Source organism: Aythya marila (genome assembly GCF_965140915.1).
Source record: "Aythya marila genome assembly, chromosome: 11".
In the NCBI taxonomy this organism is placed as follows: domain Eukaryota; kingdom Metazoa; phylum Chordata; class Aves; order Anseriformes; family Anatidae; genus Aythya; species Aythya marila.
The window spans coordinates 14273978-14294017 of NC_139052.1; the positions used below are offsets into that span (position 1 = coordinate 14273978).

At 47.6% G+C, this 20040-nt stretch overlaps 1 protein-coding gene across 2 annotated transcripts in view; it reads left to right on the plus strand.

Annotated features, from left to right (window-relative positions):
- NTRK3 (neurotrophic receptor tyrosine kinase 3) overlaps nucleotides 1-19279 on the plus strand; it is a gene marked incomplete at its 5' end in the record, with an annotated part of 191957 nt that extends 172678 nt beyond the window's left edge. For both annotated transcript variants that reach the window (XM_082768804.1, XM_082768805.1), the window contains 2 exons: nucleotides 15268-15426; nucleotides 18264-19279. In XM_082768804.1, coding sequence (XP_082624930.1) covers nucleotides 15268-15426; nucleotides 18264-18449 — 345 coding nt within the window. In that variant the 3' untranslated portion in view covers nucleotides 18450-19279. The remainder of the gene's footprint in view (nucleotides 1-15267; nucleotides 15427-18263) is intronic.
- Between the last annotated feature and the right edge of the window lie 761 nt (nucleotides 19280-20040).

Below are 20040 nucleotides of genomic sequence, written 5' to 3' on the forward strand. Positions count from 1 at the left end.
TTACAGGGGCTATGTCAGCGGCTAAGAAGACGTGCCACCAAAAGGTGATTTTGTTATGTTTATGCCTTTCTGAGCCAAAACCGAATTGCAGGGTGTGGATGGGAATTTAGTTCTAAGCTCTGATGTAATTTTGTATCCTCAGGCCTGAAGGCAGCTTTTAAAAAATGATTTCCCCCTGTGCCCTGACACTATTTTTTTGCCTTTCAATCATGCCCTTATGACAGAACAAATACAGGACTTGACCTTTGCAATGTGACATAATAATATGTGACTTCTTTATAGCTCTTTTCATCCCAAATGCTCGGCAGACTATGAATCTGATCCTGCAACCACTTACCACTGGGCTTAGCACTCAGTTGCCCGAGCAATCCCTGGGGAAACTAGAGGAGCACTGACATGCAGAAGTGCTGTACCTGGTGTTATTCACAGGATCAGGCCCCAGAGAGATGTAGCACATGTCTGTGAATAGCAGTGTTTTGGAGATTTTTTATTCACTGTCAGAGTCGCGTGGCCAGCACTAACACGACAGCCTCCCCTTGGCTAAAATATCATGGCAGGTAATGCTTGGGTCATGTTTATAGCTATCATCTACAATCATGTTGCTTCTTTTATTATTTTTTTTCCCAGCCTTAAAAGCATGCTAATTAATAAACAGCTTATCCTGCACCATTTGATCCTGCAGAAATCACAGCATTTTCACTTATTAGTAAGTAGCAATTAAAGAATTATAATTCTTTGAGGGGAAAAAAAAACACAAACATTACTGCTCACCCTCTGCATCCCTTCTGAAACAACCTTGCACTGTGTCCTCAGAAATCCCAAGCTCAGGCCTTTTGACTTGATAGAGGATCCCAAAAAACGCTTTCTGCTCTGCTCTTCCTGTTCTGAAAGGCAGACCCCACTTAGGTGCATGGAGAAGAAGTGATATCAGTCTTGGACTGGGCTGTGAGCCCCTTCTATATGCCATCTGTAGTCTGTCACCATAGGAAATTCAGCTAGTCCCTCTGTGCCTCAGTTCCCCACTCTTAAAAGGTGATCCCTGGTCATCTTCAGCAAGGAGATACACATCCACCAAAAAAATAAGTAAATAAAAAAAGACAGGAGACGGGTAAGTACAGGGGAAATATGTAGGGAACCTGTGAGCTGAGACACTTGGTGTACTGGTTCAAGGACAGTGAATTTTGGATGTTCTTGGTAGCTGGAAAATATGAAGAGAGAAGCGGGGGGATCCCTACTTCCACCTCCACTTGACACATTCAGGACAGGCAGACCTTGGAGACAGATCTGTTCCCCCTTCTTGTGATGGGAAGTAGATAAATCTGGGGGTGGAAACCCCAGCATCAGCAGGCATCCGTGTGTTTTGCTGTTTTCTGCCATTCCCCTGCCCTTAGAAAATAAATTCATTAGGAGTGGAGAGGAAGGGATTCCCAGGATCATCAAAGCCAATCCCCTCTTGCATCAATCACATCAGATTTATCTTTTCATAATCAAGCAGCACTATTAAATGTGCTCCTAAGGGAAGACAGGCCCAGCATCTCATTGCTTGAACTTGCAGATTCTTCTAATTTCCAGCCCGTGCTTAGTCACGGCCCGTTCGCCGCGCAGCAGGTGCCTGGCACGGAAGCAAGAAACTTAACACAGTTTTCTTAAAATAACCACCCAGAAATACTATTGAGAAAAAAATGCTGAGGTTGCAAAAGGGAGCGTGCAAGGTCAGGTAATGACAATGGCAAGGCCTCAGCTCACACGCCTTGCCTCTGCCTTGTAGTGCAGACTTTACATCACCGCCTGCCATTAATCTTGTACGATTCAGCTGAGGTACAAGGCAGAAACGCTCACGGAACAAAGAAACTTCTTCGCTATTCTTCTACATAATATTCGTTGTGTAACACCCTGTCTCTTGTGCAAGGTGTAACTAACCCTGAGCTAAACACCTGCCTGTTTTCCCCTTTCTTGGCAGGCTTTTCCATGACATTTCTTGCTTCGTTGTACAAGCCCTTACCTGCACAGCAGTTTTGTGAAGTGAGTGGGTTGCATCGCCCCTTTTTAGGTTAGGAAGGGAAGCACAGAGCACAAGGGCACACAGAAAATCCATGAAAAAAAGCCAGAATAAAATTCCACCTGCATTGCCACAAGGGCAGCTGTCCTCTCAAATGCCCCTGCTTCACTTAGGGCAGCCTTACTCTCTCCAAACCACACAACTGCTGCAGAGCCAGAGGAAAGGGGCTGGTGCAGCAGCTTGTTGCAAGCCATGGGAATGGTGGGATGCTCTAGAGCCCTGGCTTGCTCTCATTCTTGTTCTGTTGGTCAATCAGAGTGCACAGTGAAGTGGCAACGGGATGGGGGGAAGGACCTTGGTGAATGTTGCCAAGCTGAGAAAGGCAGAGGTGCAAAAACACGCAGTTAGCCAACTCAGCACCCATTAGTTCAGAGCCAGCCCATGGAAAGCAATGGCACATGGAGACATCCAGGCTGAGATGCAACATAAACTGCTGGAGACACTCAGGGGGAGGGCTCACTTGACAAAAACATGGTTGCTTATTTAACTTGGCAGGTATTCAAGTGAAACAGGCATGAGCAGGAGGTGTCAGAGCCGTTCTGGGTACCAGCGTGTGGGATTTTTAACATTCTATTTCAGTGCTCCTGTTTGGAAAAGAAATTCACTCAGAAACCCTTTTTTTTTTTTTTATTATTTTTTTAATCACTACTTAAATGTCATAAGAATTGTACAGTGCCCACCTTAATGTTCCTAACAAATTAAAATATTTTATTAGTCTATTACCTGAAAATCATCACCGGGGTTACTATAAAAACCTGAGGCGGTCTGGAGGGAAGGATGTCAGTAGGTCTAAAAGGTGTGCAAATATATTTCATCGCCATAAAGATCCCAGGGGTCAGACGGGCAGCCCCCAGCCCCAGAGCAGCAGGCTGATTAAGGTGGGGAGAGAATGAGGAACATCTCCTGATGGGCGGACAGCCAGCAGACCTCTCCTCTGGTTTTCCAGGAGTTGTGATGGGTGAATGCTTGGGTCTGTGCCCAGCTGCTCTGGGTAGCTTCAGAGGAAGGCAATGGTGCTGTTCATACCCACCTCCCTTATGATAAGAAAAAGTAAGTGCCCCAGGCAGCTCACCCCATTGTGGAGGAGCCTCTTGGGACCTTTGTCCCCATCCTGCTGACTCAGGGTGCTGATGCTCCCACCCTGCATCCACATGGCCATGGCTCTGCCCTCCCAGGTGTTTTCAGGACACCACCACAGCCAAATTCAGCCAGGAAGCAGCCAAGGAAACCCATCCATGCATGCCCTCTTCCTCCTGCAGATGACTCTGGATGAGTCCCTCTGAATAAGCAATGCCTAAATCCTGGGCAGCGGGACAGCCTCATCCAGCTCCAGAGCCACAGCCCACGTGCACTGCCCCCAGCAGCTGACACCTGGGTGACCAAGTGTCCCCTGCTCTGGTCCCCAGGTGACAGCAGGGCCAGGTGGCACCGCAGCAGTGGCTCCTGATCAGGTCCCGTGGCCCTGCAGAGCCGGGGGCTCTCGCAGGTTGCTCCTCACCGGCCTGGGCGGGTGTCAAAGATTAATTACCATTTAGCCGGCTGCATTTCCATCTCCGCAGAAGGCTGCAGTGGAAAAGACAGCAGTAGTGGGATAATTTACTCCAGCATTACACAGCAGATTACCCTGTACTTACAGGGTCACCAGTTACCATATAATTAGACCTCCAACGCAGGGAAATCCACCATAGGTTTCCAAACCTCTCTTCTTCCCAGTGTCAGAGAAGCCGAGGGCCAGCAGCAAAGTGCAGACTGAAACCTCATTAGGTGCATTTAAAGCTGTTAAATGGCTTAAAATTCAGGTTGGGGGAGGTGAAACGAGAAGGCAGCAAGAGCACCTCTCAGTCAGCAAGAGGGAGGAAAAAACAGAGCAGTTTGTCTAGGAAATGCAGGGAAGCTGAGGCAGAAAGCAGGGCTGTGAGGGAGCTATGGGAGCCAGGGGGTTAGGGAACCTAACCTCTTTTTTTTTTTTTCCCCGTGCACCCAAATCAAGCACCTACTCGCAGAGTGTTTTGAAGACTGACAAACACCTTTGATTATCTAGCACAAATTCCAGCAGCAGCTCATTTCACCTCTCGGGTGGTTAACAAACACAAATCGGCCATGATCAATACACGGCATGTTGCTGTGAAGTGAGATTGTGCCTGCTCCGGGCCATGCTGCACTTCATCCTCATAAATCCCATCCTCTTTAAACCACACATGGTCCCTTGTGGGGTGACAGCTGCCCAGTGAGCACGTGGAGAACCCATGCCAAAGAGCAAAATGGAAACCCCTGTGTGCCTCTCCAGCAATCATCATTTTAAATATTACACAGCCACATTCTTGTGACTTAGCCCCACAAAGAGTATCCATAAGGTCAACTACTTCTGGAGAGGTAAAGCTGAAACAAAGACAGGGGGAAGCAATTGATTTCTGAGGCAGGGTGGAACGAGCTGTACATAAATAGTTTGGCTAAGCAATGATCAGAGGGGGGAGATGTGCTGCCTGATTGCAAATATTTACATAGTTGTGAGCCTAAAGGTTACGAAACATTGTTCAGGGAAGTACGTAGAAGTTAGCACAAGGATAAAATGCTGAAGATGAGGCAGGGGAAAATCAGTGTGGCAAGCAGGAATTTTCCATTGTGTAGGCAAGATTTGCTTCTGATTTCCTGAGGGAAGCTGGGGGTTGCCCACTGGGATGTTTGAATTGGTGCCCATCAATACCTTAGCAAATCCTTTAGGTCCCTCATTCACAAGGGAAAGAGGGCAGAATGGAACTTAACAGGTTTTTTCCAGCTCTTCTCCTGGATCTGTAAAGCTGTTTCATACACAGACATGCGTGTCATTGCCTGTGCATGCTGCATGCACATACCTAATGCTCTTGGGCTCCAGCAGCTTATCCAGAGGCAGCGAAACCAGCCAGGGCTTTAAGCCCAGCGTTTGCAGTCACGTTTCTCCTTGAAGTAAATGCTCCAGCAATGACATAATTGAGGACTGTCCTGTCTGCTCAGCATATGTCTGCGGGGGTCATTCATCCTACCAGACGCTGCAGAACATTAGCGGTTTCTTTAGGCTCACTTTCTCTTTCCGTCCTTCCTCTTGTGGCTAACCCTAATGGAGAGCTGGTGTCTGGAGACTCCGCTAGGAAGACCTGCCTTGTTCAGAGAGCTGGCTATCTAGGAGCTAGTCCTGTCTTATGGCAAAAACAGCCACATGTGTCCTACAAGGTGCTGGGCTTGTAAAATGATTCCAGTGGGCTCGGTGACGTGGAGCACCTGGCTGGCTGCAGGAAGGGGAGCAGAAGGCAACCAGTGATCGCTGTGATGGCCTCGTAGTGCTGGAAGACTCTAATGGCATCTGCAACCCAGTTCCTGTGTTTGTGGGTTTGCTTATTTATTTAAGCTCCTGGCTAAGTGAAGCAGGGAGGAAGGATTTTAACTCTCAGTGGTTAAAAGGCATAGGACTCCTGCAACTCTGTCCTAATCAAGGACATCTGCAAAACTTGGTAAAGAGCAGAGGAAACTTCAATGCACGGGAAGTCTCGGGTGAAAAAGTGCTTGAGTAGAGAAGGATGAAACGCTTGACTCTTCAGTTTCAGGTTTAGCTTGTTTTTCATCAGAACCTGCAGCCAAGCCCCAGCTTTAGACAGGTGTGGGTGCGCTCTTCTCCTCCACCTGCCCACTACGCACGGTCTCTAAGTGTGCCACATCACATTGTAACAAGGATGCTGGAGGCAGGCATGGGAAGGGCACATCCAGGGCAACTTTCTCTACTTTGGAAGTTTAGCCATTAGCCTCTTCTAATTCCTGTGTCTCTGCAGTGGCTGAAATCATGAGTGTTTGGGGGGGAGGATGTTGGGGTTTGCCTTTGTGGTGAGACATGGCTCTCTGTTCAGCAGTGCCAGAGCCAGCCCAGCTTTCACACAGGCACTGATGAGTTTAATCACTTCGTTAGTAGGTGTGACACTGCAGCCTCCGATAATGAGCTCTTTATTTTAACATGGCTTGCAACGTGTTTGTGTGAGATGCCATCTGTGCTTGCACTGCCTTCATTAGGAGAGAAAGCATAAGCATCTTCTGGAGCTGTTTGGTATTTCTGTGATGTTTCCCTGCTGAGCAACCATTGTTCAACTGCAGGGTGAGAACTTGTACCAGAAGGAAAGTACCAGCACCCAAAATGTTTAAACAGGCCAAAAAAAACTGTTAGGTACAGCACTGGGAACCATTCTCAGCTGGCTTACAGGAAATCAGCTAGAAGGGATGATCCAGCTACTTTATTGCTGAAAGTTTTTCATTGTGGTAAAGCACTACAGCCCATTCCTCTAAGCTAAAATATTGTACTTTTTCAGAAAAGCAAGGAACAGATTTCTATCATAAAGAGACTTCTATTTTGTGTGCTTCCATACTATGACTGTGCACAAAAAGCTCTGAGTTGCCTGCCCAATTTTTGGATAGAACAGATGCTATTAAGATTTACATGCGGATCTGACTCCCCCAAATCTCCACCCTCTACATGTTTCTATAGGTACCCCTCGGTGAGCCAATAGGCAGCATGCTCATGGTATTTCTCTGCTATCCACCAGCCCTCCCAGCTGACAGGCTGTCAGCTCAGCACCCAGCTGTGCATAAGGGAAGGGGTTCTGCTTCTGCTGGGAGTCCCCACGCCCTGCGTTGTATTAAATTTGTGTCTCTCTGCTGCCAGGCCTATGCTCAGCGAATCTGACATTAATAAGAAATAGATTCCCAAACAATCTAACCTAATGAATTTTGAATATTATTATGATTAATGCCAAGGCAGTTGAACTGATTATCCAGCATCCAGAAGTTAAGTAATGGAGCCTTATCTAAATCATGTAGAGTCGTCAGTCAGGGACGGCTCTGGCTGCAGACAAAGACGGAGCTTTATTGGGTACCCAGAGGGGAGTCACTGTCAGGACAGACAGAGAGGAACGATGGAAGGGGAGATTATGAGATACCAATCTGAAAGCATTTTAGCATAGAGTGATAGCACATGCAAGTGCTTTATTGGTATTATTTCCTAAGCTGCATTTCTCAGGCCATGTCGAGATGTTGCTTTTATATCACCAGGTTAGGATTTATTGGTCAAATATTCTTCCTACTTTCTGGAGCCAGAAACCGAGCTGATTTTCATTCCCTGTGTTGCCACAAGAGTGGAATCCTGATGGACATGTTCCTTGCATCGTGATGGTTTAACTTAGCCTCTATCTGATTAGCTTTTGAGCTATTAAACACTTCTTGTAGTATTACCAGCTCACTGAAAAATGATAATGCAGATCAGTCATGGACAATTTCTGTTGGTGCTCGCAGTCTTTGCAGACTACAGATCCCCTTTGAAGTTGGAACCAGCTAATAGCTGTGCTGTTTCATGGGTATTGCACATCTCTGAGCATGTCCGCCCTAAAAAAGAGCGTGGTGCAGTGCCAGGGTCTCTTACCTTGTGGAGAAAATCAGTAAATCCATGTGGTGCCTGACAAACTGGTTATCTGATGGCTGGAGTTTAAAAGGGTTTAGTGGCTTCCCAGATTATGCTGGATAGAGTGCCCACATGGGGGCTTTGGTGCAAAACACTGCAGAGGCCACCGTCTGTATGCACCCCTCCGACCAGCCACCCAGCACCAAGCCACAGCCAAGCAGTGGGACTCCTGGGAAGACACTGGGTGTCCTGCTGGTGTCTCCATCCCAGTGCTACCAGTTCCCTCAGCTGTCTGAGATGTCCTCATGTGGGGTCTCTTCACTCTGGGCCCCACAAAGCTTTCAGTAGGTTGGCCTGGGGGGCAGGAGGCTCTAGCAGCACCTGTTAGGATGAGAGTTTGAGGAGCTGGTGGTGGCCTCACTGACCTCTTTTCCAAGTGCTTTGCAAAGTACGGTTGCTCTTCCCAAATATATCTTCCTCATAGCTCATGTCTGATGTTCATGATGGAGATCATTATTTTTGGAGCTTTTATTTTTACATGAAGATGAGAAACTGGCCCTTGTTCCTCTGCAGGCTGGTTGTGCAGCCCTCTCCTAGCTGCTTTGAGAGCTGGAAAGGAAAGGGGAGTGGTGATCTGTAGTAAGGAGCGCACCAAATAGATTATTGGCAAACATAATTAAAAATATATGTGCAATTACTCCTCTGTTTCCCTTTTCTTAACCATCCTCTGCATTACCTCTGGCATTTTTAGATGGCAGATAATATAAGTGAGAGGACTCTTGGGTACAGGCAGCTCTTAGAGAAGCAGTGATTTATCTCAGGCCGTTTTGAGGTAGCAGAATTTACCTCTAGCTACAGCCACCCCTCCATGTCTGCCCCCCCTCATTTGCGTAAGTAATTGGCAGCTTGTTAATGGCTCATTAGGAATGCTGAAAACCGTGGGATTAAAACACACTCGGTGGAGCAGAGATGAGGGGAACAGGGAGAAAGGCCACCGTCCCTGCTTGCAAATTACACTGCTTGATTCAACGTGATGCAGAATTACAGGTCATAAAGCAACTAGTTTGTTAAATGAAGTAAGGAAAAACAATGTCAATGGCAGGCTTTATTCTTAGGCTCATGTTTAAACACAGTATGTGCAGCTGGGGGGAACAAACAGCCCCTTGCCAAAGAGTCCAACCGACAGCAGGAAGGTCTCACCCCCTTCTCAGTTTCGCATTAACCCTGCCTGAGCTCTCCCTGCTCCCAAACAAGTCCATCTGGCTCCTTACATCACCTCGCGACAGGGACAGTTGGTTTCCCCATGTTCTCCCTGGGTAAGTCCAATTTCTGGCAGCAGGCACCTCTTCTGCTTTGGGTGAGTCTGGGACACCCGGTGCAGGTGCATACACATAGTAGACATGGCTACGGTCACTCTTCACCTCATAAGCCCCCCAAAACCCTCTGAGACCCCTTGCAGATTGCTATAAGGTGTCTTCACTCACTGATGTGCAGAGGAACAGGCTGCAAGCCCCACACTGCAGCACCTCCAGGGCCTGGGAGAGATGGTTGTGTTCAGGGGGTGAGGATGGGACAGGATCAGACCATGCCCAGAGAGTGCCACAAACATGTGCAGTGATGCATGGTGAGGACACAACGAGCCAAGTAAGTTGAAATGTTTGGCAGAAGCTTTTTGCTGTTTGTTGACAGTATTAAAACCCACCTTCAGCACTGGTTGTGACAACGGGGACAGCAAAGGTACAAGACTTGAAGGCAAGGCCTTGGTTGAGAGAGTTTGCAGGGACATCTTACAAATTTTTAAGAAGAGGAGGGAGCAGGGGCTTCAGCTTGTGGCTGCTACAGCCGTGATGTCTTTCAGAGTCAGGAGAACAGCTTTGGGATTTTGGAGGTGAGAATAACTCTGGAAATGGTGCTGTCTAAGATGCAGCTAGCACCTTCCTTCCTGAATAAACCCAAAGGAAATTACAGATAAAGTACTGGGGAATCACAACCAGTCACAACGTGCACTTTAATGCAGCTGCCTCTGATGGAAACTACTTAGGGGCTTTAGAGCCCAGTAAGGTGTCAGTTAAGACCATGAACTCTGGGACAGCTAATCATTAGCAAAGCCCCGATCTGGCTGGCATGTCACAGTTGATCCCTCTGCTTTGCACAAGGTGCCCAGGGATCTCTTGGGATTCACACAGGTAAATGCTGGCCCATCTGACTGATAGAGGGATGTGTCTCAGTTCTGGATCCAGCACTGATGTTATGGAAGGACTGTTTCCTCCTAGAGTTTCACCCACAAACATCTACATCCCTTTGCCTTCTCCCTGAGAAGCCACCCTCTCCTGCCCCAACCTCATTTGAGAAACTTCAGCTCACAAGGGCACAATCTACAATGGTTTTTTTTTTTTTTTTTTCAATTTTATTTTTATTTTGTCCAAGAACTCAACTTAGCCAAAACATGCAGCTTTTTGTGCTTCTTGTTTCCATTACCTTGTGTTTTTTTTTTTTTTTTTTTTTTTTTTTTTTTTTTTTTGTCCTGATGAGGCCGTACATCTGGCTGCTGGGGGAATGTTCAGAGTTAATCTTCGAGGGATCACCCAGCTCCTAAAGCTGAGGTCTAAAGGCCACGTGTTGTAGTGCAGCCCAGCCTGGGATGACAGCCAGGTCTGCAATTAAAGAAGAGCCCGGGTCATCCCTACCTACAGCAGCAGAAACCAAGGGAACGCATGTCTTATTGCTACCTCTAAAAAGAGGTGATGTGTTGAGTGGGTTCTCCTGGAGAGAAATAGTTCCAAGGTCTCCACTACTGCTACATGATTCTGTACAAACTCAAACATCTCGGCTTCCTGCACACTTAAGGGACATTCAAGCAATGCTGCACCATGCAAAGACACCTTGCAGTGTTTCCTGTGACTTCCCAAGGCAGGAGCAGGAACAGAACATCCCCAAAGTAAGCCAAGAGTAGGAATACAGCTGTCAGATGGCCTTGGAAAACAAATGTCAAATGACCTTGGAAAGCAATGCACTGATTTATTTATTTACTTTTTTTTTCTTTCTCTTTTTTTTTATTTTCTTTTTTACTTCAAAGTTGGGAAGGCAACTGCACAAAAGGAAAACTAAAACACAGCCTTATAGCATGCCAGAGAGCAAATTCCATTCTGAGCTGAGATCTCTGAAGCAGCCCTCAGCTGTGAGCATGGTGTGGATGGCTCGGTACCCCCCTCTGAATGCTGCCTTGGGGTACAGCCCTGGAGCTAGTGTGGGGGCCAGGAGGGGGGAAGCAGTGCTGCCTGCTAATGCCTGCCTTCAGAGCTTTGAGGTCTGGATTCCCACGCATACAAAGTTCTCATGAGGGTTTTTCAGCTCTGCTCTGGTTTTGATTTTTCATGTTATCTCTGCAAGTGGCCCAAACTGCAGATATATTGCACTGCCTTTGCTGAACGCTGCTGCTCCACTACCTGCTGCTGTACTGTCGAACTCATCGGGGATGACATGTCATCTTTTCCCTTCCTAATCAGCTGGATGTCATTCAGAAAGCTGGGACAAGGAGAATCCTTTCCCCAGACACCCATTTTCCTTCCTAGCAGACAAACCTAGAGCCTTATAATACTACTTGTACATAGCACTTATATAGCTTTACATCTTCAAAGTGCTGTACTAGCATTAAGTAATTATCTCTCTCCCTAATGGCCATTAACGCTGGCCTTTCACGAACCTCCCCCAGCTCCCCGAGGTTCAGCTGTAATTCAGCAATAAGCTGCTCAAAGGGGGTGGCTGGTTATCTCGCCGTCTGGGGGCTTGGATGTGTAATGAGGCTTCAGAGCACAGCCTTGGTGCCCTGGAGTATCAGAAACATGTGGCTGGAGACCAGGTCGTGCCCTTGGGAGTAACCATTAGGAGGCGATGGAAATGAGTGGATGATGCTGCAACCCTGAGATGGAGACAGAAGAAGGAAACTTTGGCAGCTCAGAGGATACACACTGATTGCTCTATTTATTACCAGGATAGTACTGCAAACCGAAAGAGCAAAGCAGTGGGAATAACATGTCAATGTGGGCACGAGGAGTTGATCTAGGGAGAGGAAGTTAGCTAAAAATGTCAAGCAAAGCTAGACAGCCATGGCAATGGGATAAAGAGGCCAGTCTACAGGTCTATGAAGCATTAAAATAACAAGGAGAAAGGGTGAGCTTGGCAGCATCGTAGGATTTAAGGGGAAGAACAGCAGAGGATTTGCTTGCCATATTTACTTGAAAGCAGAAGCCTCTTCCAGGTTGTGGAGTGCCTCTGGGGGAGATGTTGCAGTGCTGCTGTCAGAGGACATTTCATCCTTAGTGGCTTTGGGATGTGCACCTGAATGAGGCCTGGGGTCTCCTGTCCCTGGCTCCCCAGGGGGATGGAGGCAGATGGGTGGGAAGATGACCTGACTATTTCAGAACAGGCTCAGCAATACCATGCTCATGGTGAGCATCAAGATCACAAGTCCTGCGAGGTCATTTAGTTCAGAAGCCTGCTGTGAGCAGAGACTTGACCAAAGCAAACTTTCAGATTCTAATGACACAGTAGCAGTTCCTTCCAGAGCCAAGGACATGCCAAGTAAACAGGCTCCACAAAAGGAAAAAAAAAAAAATCACCAAAAAACAGCATCTAGTTTTTTTGTTTTGTTTTGTTTTGTTTTGTTTTGTTTTTAGCCTGATTTAATAGCATCATTTTGCTTTCATGCTTTTGGCAATGGCTGGTCCTGCAAATGAAGCATGCAGCCGTGGCAATCACGTGCAAGTGAATGCTGGCATAACACAGATCACAGCCATTGCATGTTATGCAAAAGATTTCCTTCATCCTGGACACACTCTGTTTCCTATGGCATCAGTAGCTCAATCCATCTGTGCTCAGCTCTAAATCATTTTGCTACATCAGCAGAAAGCAGGGTACAGCTGACTGCAGACCAAGAAGGCTCAACTTAGAGTTTGCTCACTGTACAGTGTCAGAGCAGGACCTTTCCCTGCCTTCTTACATCTGTTTTCTCATCTGTGAAATGGGAATTTTAATCCTAATCAGTTTGCAGTGGGAGCACCAAGGGACAGTCGAAGGAAATGCTTTAAAATGTAATATTCAGCTTTGTGTGCTAAGCTAGGCATCGGAGTGATTTTGTGGTGCAATTTAATTGATGCTTGTTCTGCATACAGTTAGCTAGCAGACGAGACTTAACATTTGCTCTCAAAAATGTGGTATTCTGTGCGAGGTGCAGAGAATACCTTTGAGGTTCTTACCTATGAGCACAGCTGAGCCATATGCCAGGATCCGCACAGTTCTGGGCGTTGCTTGGCTTGGTTTTCTCCCCAGAATTAATGTATTACTTAGTACCAGATTTATTTTTAGTAAAAGACATGTCTCATGTGACATAGAGGGCAGAGATGCCAAACAGAGAGTTTGGCAGTCACTGGACTCTACCATATGAGCTAAGCCAAGATCATGTCATCACGTCCTTGGGACAACTATTGACTGTGTATGTCACTTTACTGGCAATTTGTCACTAGGATGTGTCTAGAGGAGACCAAAGACCTTGACTGCTCTGTAGTTTATTAGAAGTGAAATGGGTCTACTGGCTTCTCTGCTGCTTTCGGGGCCAAATCCTCTAGTGGTGTGACTCAGGGCACTCCCATTCGAGAAGTAGTGCTAATACTGTTTGTGTAAGCTGAGGGTTTGGTTCATAGATTCTGAACTGCCCTAAGATTTCTTCGAAAGGGAGTTAAATGTGCTCAATACATTGTACTACCTGTAATCTCAGATGATCCTGCAAGATTCAGGACATTGCAAATGCAGAGAGCTTGGCAATCTGTAATCATTTTGAGATTGCCAGAAAACCGAAGAGCTAGAGCTACTTAAAGGAGGAAAAAAATAAGCATTAGTGCAAAAGAGTTTTTGCAACAATCAAGTTTGATGTATGTCATGTTCTGTCGATAACATTTCCTTGGAGCCCTTCACAGAAAGGGAAAGCAACTTGTAAAAGCTGAGAAAGCAGGAAAGAGCTAAAATTGCGGACAGGGTTTCAAAGGAACAAACCAAGGAAAGGGTATTTCCATTTCCATTAAGGGAGGACATTCTTGGGAGTGCAGAGCAGCAAGCTGAGACCACACCAGCCAAGGCATCTCTGCATAGGATGTGTAGAGCTGCACGGAGCTTTTTATCTTCACGCATCGCAGTTCTGAGCATCCCTGCACTTAGGAATGAAAGATGTTCCCGAGACTTTTTAAACTCCTTCTCTCTTTTGTAGAAAGAGACTTTCAGAGTTAGAAAAAGGGCTGGTCCACAGACCTCTGAGCACAATGCTGCGAGCTCAGGTCCAAATTCTGTCAGACCCCAGAAGGGCCTGGCTCGCACCTTCCATGCAGAAAGCCTGCAAGGCACTGTCCCCATTTCACAACCTATTCCAGCACTGCTCACTAACCCTGTCCCTCCTGCTTCCAAGAAACGTGGCTGGTCTCTGTACTGACCCTTCCCCACTCTGGTTTTAATCAGGCACAGAAACCAGTGGGAGCTTTGGAAAGCCAGGAGCTTGGAGGAGAGCTTTTGTTTGTACAAGAAACATTTTCATCCAAACAAGCACAACGATCTCATTATTTTGAATAGGCACACACGTGCAGGAAAACTAGAAAGCCTCTCCCCCACTCCTTCATAGGACCAGAGAGATTTCTGTCTGTTTGATTCAGCTGTGGTGCTACAAAGTTATTAGCGCTTGCTTTTTTTTGGTGTCCGTAATGAGACAAGCAGACTTCTGAGCAGCATCACAAAAGCACTGTCTCTCATCACTGCTAAACCCTTGGACGCTTTATCCTCAGCAGAAACGAGTGCTGGAGCCTCATGGCTGTGCTGCTCCCAGCACCGGCTGGGCTTATCAATTAGCTGCTTCCCCACAGATGGTGCTTCTTGTATAGGACAGAACAGAGGAAAAAAAACTTTCCCTGCTTAGAGACACTTGTTTAGAAACCTCTAGTGGATCTGAAGGTAAATCCATCTGCTTTCGACATCTTTGCATGTTTTCACCTGCTGGACTCAAGTGCCCTAGAGAAAGGCAGACTGTGATGGAGAGAGGGCCTTTCCCTCACATAGCACGCCCTGATGGGACCTCATCCATGGGCTCTTCCATTTCCAGGCTCTCCAAAGGGGCTGGCTTTCCTGCCTCCATCAAACACTGGGCATATCCCTGCCTGTAAGAGCCTGTTCTTTACAAACAGACCGCCTTTTTGCAGTGCGGTCCTGCAGTCATTTACATATTCAAAGCACTCTTTGAAAAGGCCTGTAGCACAGTTTTATGAGTGCAAAAAATCTTCCACGTAATTAGGTGATGCGCAGATGCCTGTGTATGGATTTTAGCAAGCCTTGCCGAGGAGGGACAAAGCCCTCTCTGTATTTCTGGAGGATGCTTCAGAGCACTGAGGCCCTGCAAAACTCATCCCAGCACCTTGCCGAATGCTCTGCTCCTTGCCTTGCCTCCTGGTTCACCACCAGTGTAGGGTCTGAGGATGTGCTTGGCAGTTTGTCATTTGATTTCTTTACAAGCCTGTTTTGGGAGGAGACAACATCATTTATCTCGATACATTTCACTCCCTATCCGTCATATTAACCAGGTGGGACTGGCGGGTAAGCCCCTGGGCGGGCAGGGAGACAGCATCCAACCTAGCTCTTTTGAGCAGCTCCTTGTTGATGGAGCTCGCGGGGAAGCCCTGAGTTTGTTCACTTTATGTAAGGGCTGCTCCCTTCCCCAGGGCTCCGTTCACTCAGATCTCCTCATGCCTTTGTCCTCCTGCAGGTTGGAGGACACACCATGCTGCCCATCCGCTGGATGCCTCCGGAGAGCATCATGTACAGGAAGTTCACGACGGAGAGCGACGTCTGGAGCTTCGGGGTGATCCTCTGGGAGATCTTCACGTACGGGAAGCAGCCCTGGTTCCAGCTCTCAAACACAGAGGTACAACAGTGCTGAGACACCTTCAGCTGGAAACACTGCTTGTTACCATCCCTGCTTTCCAGACTGCTTGCAAAGCAATCCATACGCTGATTGTCCTCTCCTCGGCACCCGTGATAATTATTTGTTTTTTCAGATACAGAGATAAGAAACTGCAGATGGCAAAAGTGTCATTATCTCCATTTAAGAGCTGGGGAAAGCAAGGCACGCAGGAATGAAAGGGCTCTGCCAAAGCCATGCAGTGGGTTATCCCCAGTCTCTGCCCTCTGAGTTCCTGACATTGCTCTGTAACAGCCGCACCTGATAAACTCTTGTGTGCTGACAGAATACCCAAATTACTGCTCAGATATAAGTTATTGAGTCACCCTGCATTTCCTATGCTCTCTTTCTCCTTATTTTGTAGCTGACACTGTTACTGCAGCCTTCAGTTTGTGAGAAAGTGTTTGAAGCATGTGGCACACTTCTGTGGGGCTGTTTGCCACGGGGACACCTATTATAGAGTTTGCCCCTGTTCCTTGAGGATGGGACCCGAGGGGCTGGTTCATCCTTGTTATTTCTTTGAATAACAGTGTAGGGCTGCGCTGTAAAAAAAGTCGAGGGAAGGCTGGCTAGGATTAGCAGAGTGTCAAAGCCAAGGTCTGAGGCACATCAGCAGAAAGGCACTGGAAGATTTTTTGCTCAGAATAGCAGGGGGTATTATAGACGAGGAGCCGGATGCATTGACAGAGCCGTGTGTGGGAACCTTGCACATTTTTATCCTACTGTGTATCTAATGGATTTCAGAAATTTCACCTTTTGTAATGAGAAATGTGCATTTCTGCTTTCTGGATACAGATCCCTTAATTAAGTGAGTTGCAGAGATGGCAAATCCAAGGTGTTGCTTTACATCTCTAATACTTGCCCATTCGTGTGCTCAATGGGGCCTGACTGCATATCCCAAAGTAGCACACGCAAACATTTTAGAGACACAAACAATGGAATAGACAGCGACAGAAGTTATTTGTCACGCTACTTAATGAGCTGCTCTTGCATTTCCCTGGGAGGGTAAATACAAACACACACAAATGAGCATGTGGTGAGAGGCAGGCTGGAAAAGAGAGCTCGGCTGTCCTCGTGATTTCTGCCTCAGTTTCCTCTGCAGGGTAGTGGGGCTGAGCAACGTACCCCAGGCAGGAGGAGCGATAGTGAAGAGCTGCACAGATGCAGGGTATTGGTTTTCCTACCATCCCTGGAAGAGCTGTGTAATTCCCTGTCCTACCACTGTGTCCACTTCTTTCTGAGAGCTAAGGAGTCTCACCCACACCACGCTATCCTGCTGGGAGGGAGCTGTATTAGCTCTCATTTGGCTCATTTTGTTGGTCATGGAGAAGGGGAAGAACCCAGGGGACTGATGGCTCCACCAGCTCCTGGACGAGGAGACATCAGAGCAGCGCAGCCTGGCCGCCACCATAAAGCCTGGTGGGCCAAGCAGCAGCACGCTGGGTGAGGGCATTGCCAAGGTTTAGGTTTGCCTTCCTTTCTGCAGTGCCTGCGTGGCCTCCAGAGCACTTTCAGCAGGTTTGTTCAAGGCTGGAGGACACCCTTCCACAGCAGGTGGATGAGGCAGGGAACAACTTAATCTGAAAGCCTCAGCCAGTCCATTAGCCCTGTGCCCTTTGCTCTGGAGAGACAGGGCCCACCGCAGGGCTCCTCTGCATGTCCAGGATGCCTGTCAGAAACCATAACTTACCTCCTATACCTCCTACGTCCTCTCACATGTCAATGCTGCCAACAGCTTTGCCTTGATGCAGGCTTCTCTGCACACTGCATCCGCCTTGGCCTGCTTTCAGCAGATCCTAATCGCGCCCCTCTGCATTTATATGCAAACAGCAGAGCGATAAGTATCCGTTGAGCTGTGTGGCAGGGCCATTACTATTCATAACTGATAAATTCCAAACACCCCTTGCTGGGTGGCTTCCCTCAACACACTGCTTGGGATCTGTGTCTGTCAGCAGAGCGTGGCAGGTCACTCGCACACTGCAATGTCAGGGCTCATCGGCTCCAGCCAAGGAGGCCAGGAGGTAGTAGCAGCTCTCTGACAACTCGTACCCTCATTCCCTTTGCATCCATTCCTTCGGTGAGCAAAACTCAAACAGACACATAGGGGATGCCACTAGCATCCCTCTGAAGAGAATTTCATGCTGTCCAAGAGCTCACATTTCTCTCATTAGCAGCACTGACCTGACCCAGAACAAACTGTTAACACGGCAGTTTTTTTTTTTCTCCATCACAGATGTGATTTGAGATGATTTTTTTTTTTTTTATTTTTTATTTTTCCAACTGCTTTTCTGTGTCAAAATGAAGCAAAGCTGCCCTTGGAGATGAAGGTAGAAAGAGAAGTGCTGAACTCTCTCGTGGAACTCTCCTGGGCTTTGCAGTGGAAAGGACTCTTGATTTTCAGGGAAATAAAACAACATTTCAGCTGTGTAAAATATCAGTTTAGTTTGGGGATTGTAAAGCTTTTTTTTTTTTCTTTTTTTCATTCTTCAACTATCAGGAAAAACCTGACAACTTCAATTAAAACATCACACAATTTGCTTGTAACCTCCTGCCTGAAGGGTGCAGTGAGGGAGGGAGGTGTCAAATGAGGAAAGTTTTGAGGAGCTTCAAGACTGCTTCTGGAGACAAACTTCTCCCTGTAAAACTATTATTTCTGACACACAGATGAGCACTGAGGATCTGTGGACCTCTAGGCTCCTCAGCATTCCCATTCCCTCAATGGCCAAGAAGTATCCGGGACAGGACATCGTCCAGAAACTGCCCAGATCGTGCTGAGTTATTCTTCTTTTTCTTTCTTTCAGGTCATTGAGTGCATTACCCAAGGCCGAGTTTTGGAAAGACCTCGAGTCTGCCCCAAGGAGGTTTACGACATCATGTTGGGCTGCTGGCAGAGAGAACCTCAGCAACGGCTCAACATCAAGGAGATCTACAAGATTCTTCATGCTCTGGGCAAGGCCACACCAATCTACCTGGACATCCTTGGCTAGCAGTGGCCACTTGTCAAAAGTCCCTGCTCCTTTCTTCCGTCCTTCCTTCCCTCTCCCCCTCCCCAGTCCTTTGCCCCTCAGCTCCCAAGCAAACATCTTCATATAAACTCAAGTGCCTGCTACACATACAACACTGAAAACAAAACAAAACAAAACAGAAAGCAAACAACAAAAATCCCACAAAAAAAATGACCTGTAAGGCAGTTTGGCTTATATATATTTATAGATATCTCTCTCTATATAAATTCCACACCAATACAGAAAGAAGCTGCTGTTACAGAAAAATAAGACTTAAAAAAAAAAAAAAAGAAACAAAAAAATGGGAGACAAAAAAGTAATTATATATATATAATTAAAAAAAAAAAAAAAAAAAGAAAAGAAAAGAAGAAAGGAGAAGGTATCTTCCCCCGAGCAATGAAGCAGTGAATTGTAACCCTGCTGTGAGTATGGTTCGGGCTGTTGGGCAGGGCTCTAGTCTGGCTACAGCAGTGATGCCAGCCTGGGTAGGAGCTCTGGGAGGAAAGCCCTGCCCCGGTTGTATGATATGCACTGAATGTGTGAAATCAGTCCTTCCTTTTTGTCCTCGCCTCCCTTCCTCCTTCCCAGCCCACAGGTGATGGGCGCAAAGCCAGGGCAGTGCCCCTGGATGAACTCTTTTACCAAGCCCTTTCCTCCTTCTCCATCCCTCCCTGCCCCTCTCTGCCTTCCTGCCTTTTTTCCTCCCTCCAACATTTCAGGACAATTTTTCTAATTTGCTGATTCTTAACTGTATAGACTCAAGGCTTTCAAACACACAGTCAAAGGATTGTGGCACCTACGGGTAAAACACACACCGGGAACCAGCTGCCCTCCCGCAGACAGCGCGTCGGCCGGACCCAGCCCTCCCTCCCTCTCTGGGGCAGGAGAGCAGTGGCACCGAAGGGACCCCCCAGTGGGCTGAGGGGCATCCTAAAAACCATTCCTGATTCATCCCAACCCATTCTGGTGTGTGAGACAGGAGTGCTGTTCTTCTCTGCACCTGGCAGAGATGAGAGGAACAACCCCCCCAACCCCAGCCCTTGCCTTTTCTCCTCACCCTTCACTTTCGTTGAGGCCATGGGATTGTTCCCCTGCCTCAGCTGTCCACACCACAGCTATATTGGTGTAGACCCTCAGCAGACAGGGTTGCATCCCTTGTTTCATGCACGGGGGAAGGCTGCAGTGAGCAGACCAGCTGGGAATCGCTTGCATGCCAGCTGAGCGTGCCTATGGGGTCAGCATATCCCAGTGCTCTCCCTCCCTATCCTCTTCCCTTCCCCATCCCTGCCCCATGCCTCAGTCCAAGCCTTGGGCACAAGCCACTGGGTGCAAGGGAGGGGGACAAGGCTTGTGAGATGGCTGGGAACCTACCAACACCTGCCTGCGGCCCCCTTGCCATTCTCCTCACGTCCCCATCCCCTGAAAGGATTGATGCATCTGCCTTTGAGCTGTTGTGAAATGCAGAGGCTGAAGAATAGCTCCACAGGCAGCCCCGGGAGGAGGGGGGAAGGAAGGGAAGGTGCCTTCAGGAGCAGACAGCTCAGCGGATGGCTGCAGTGGCCAGCCTTGCATC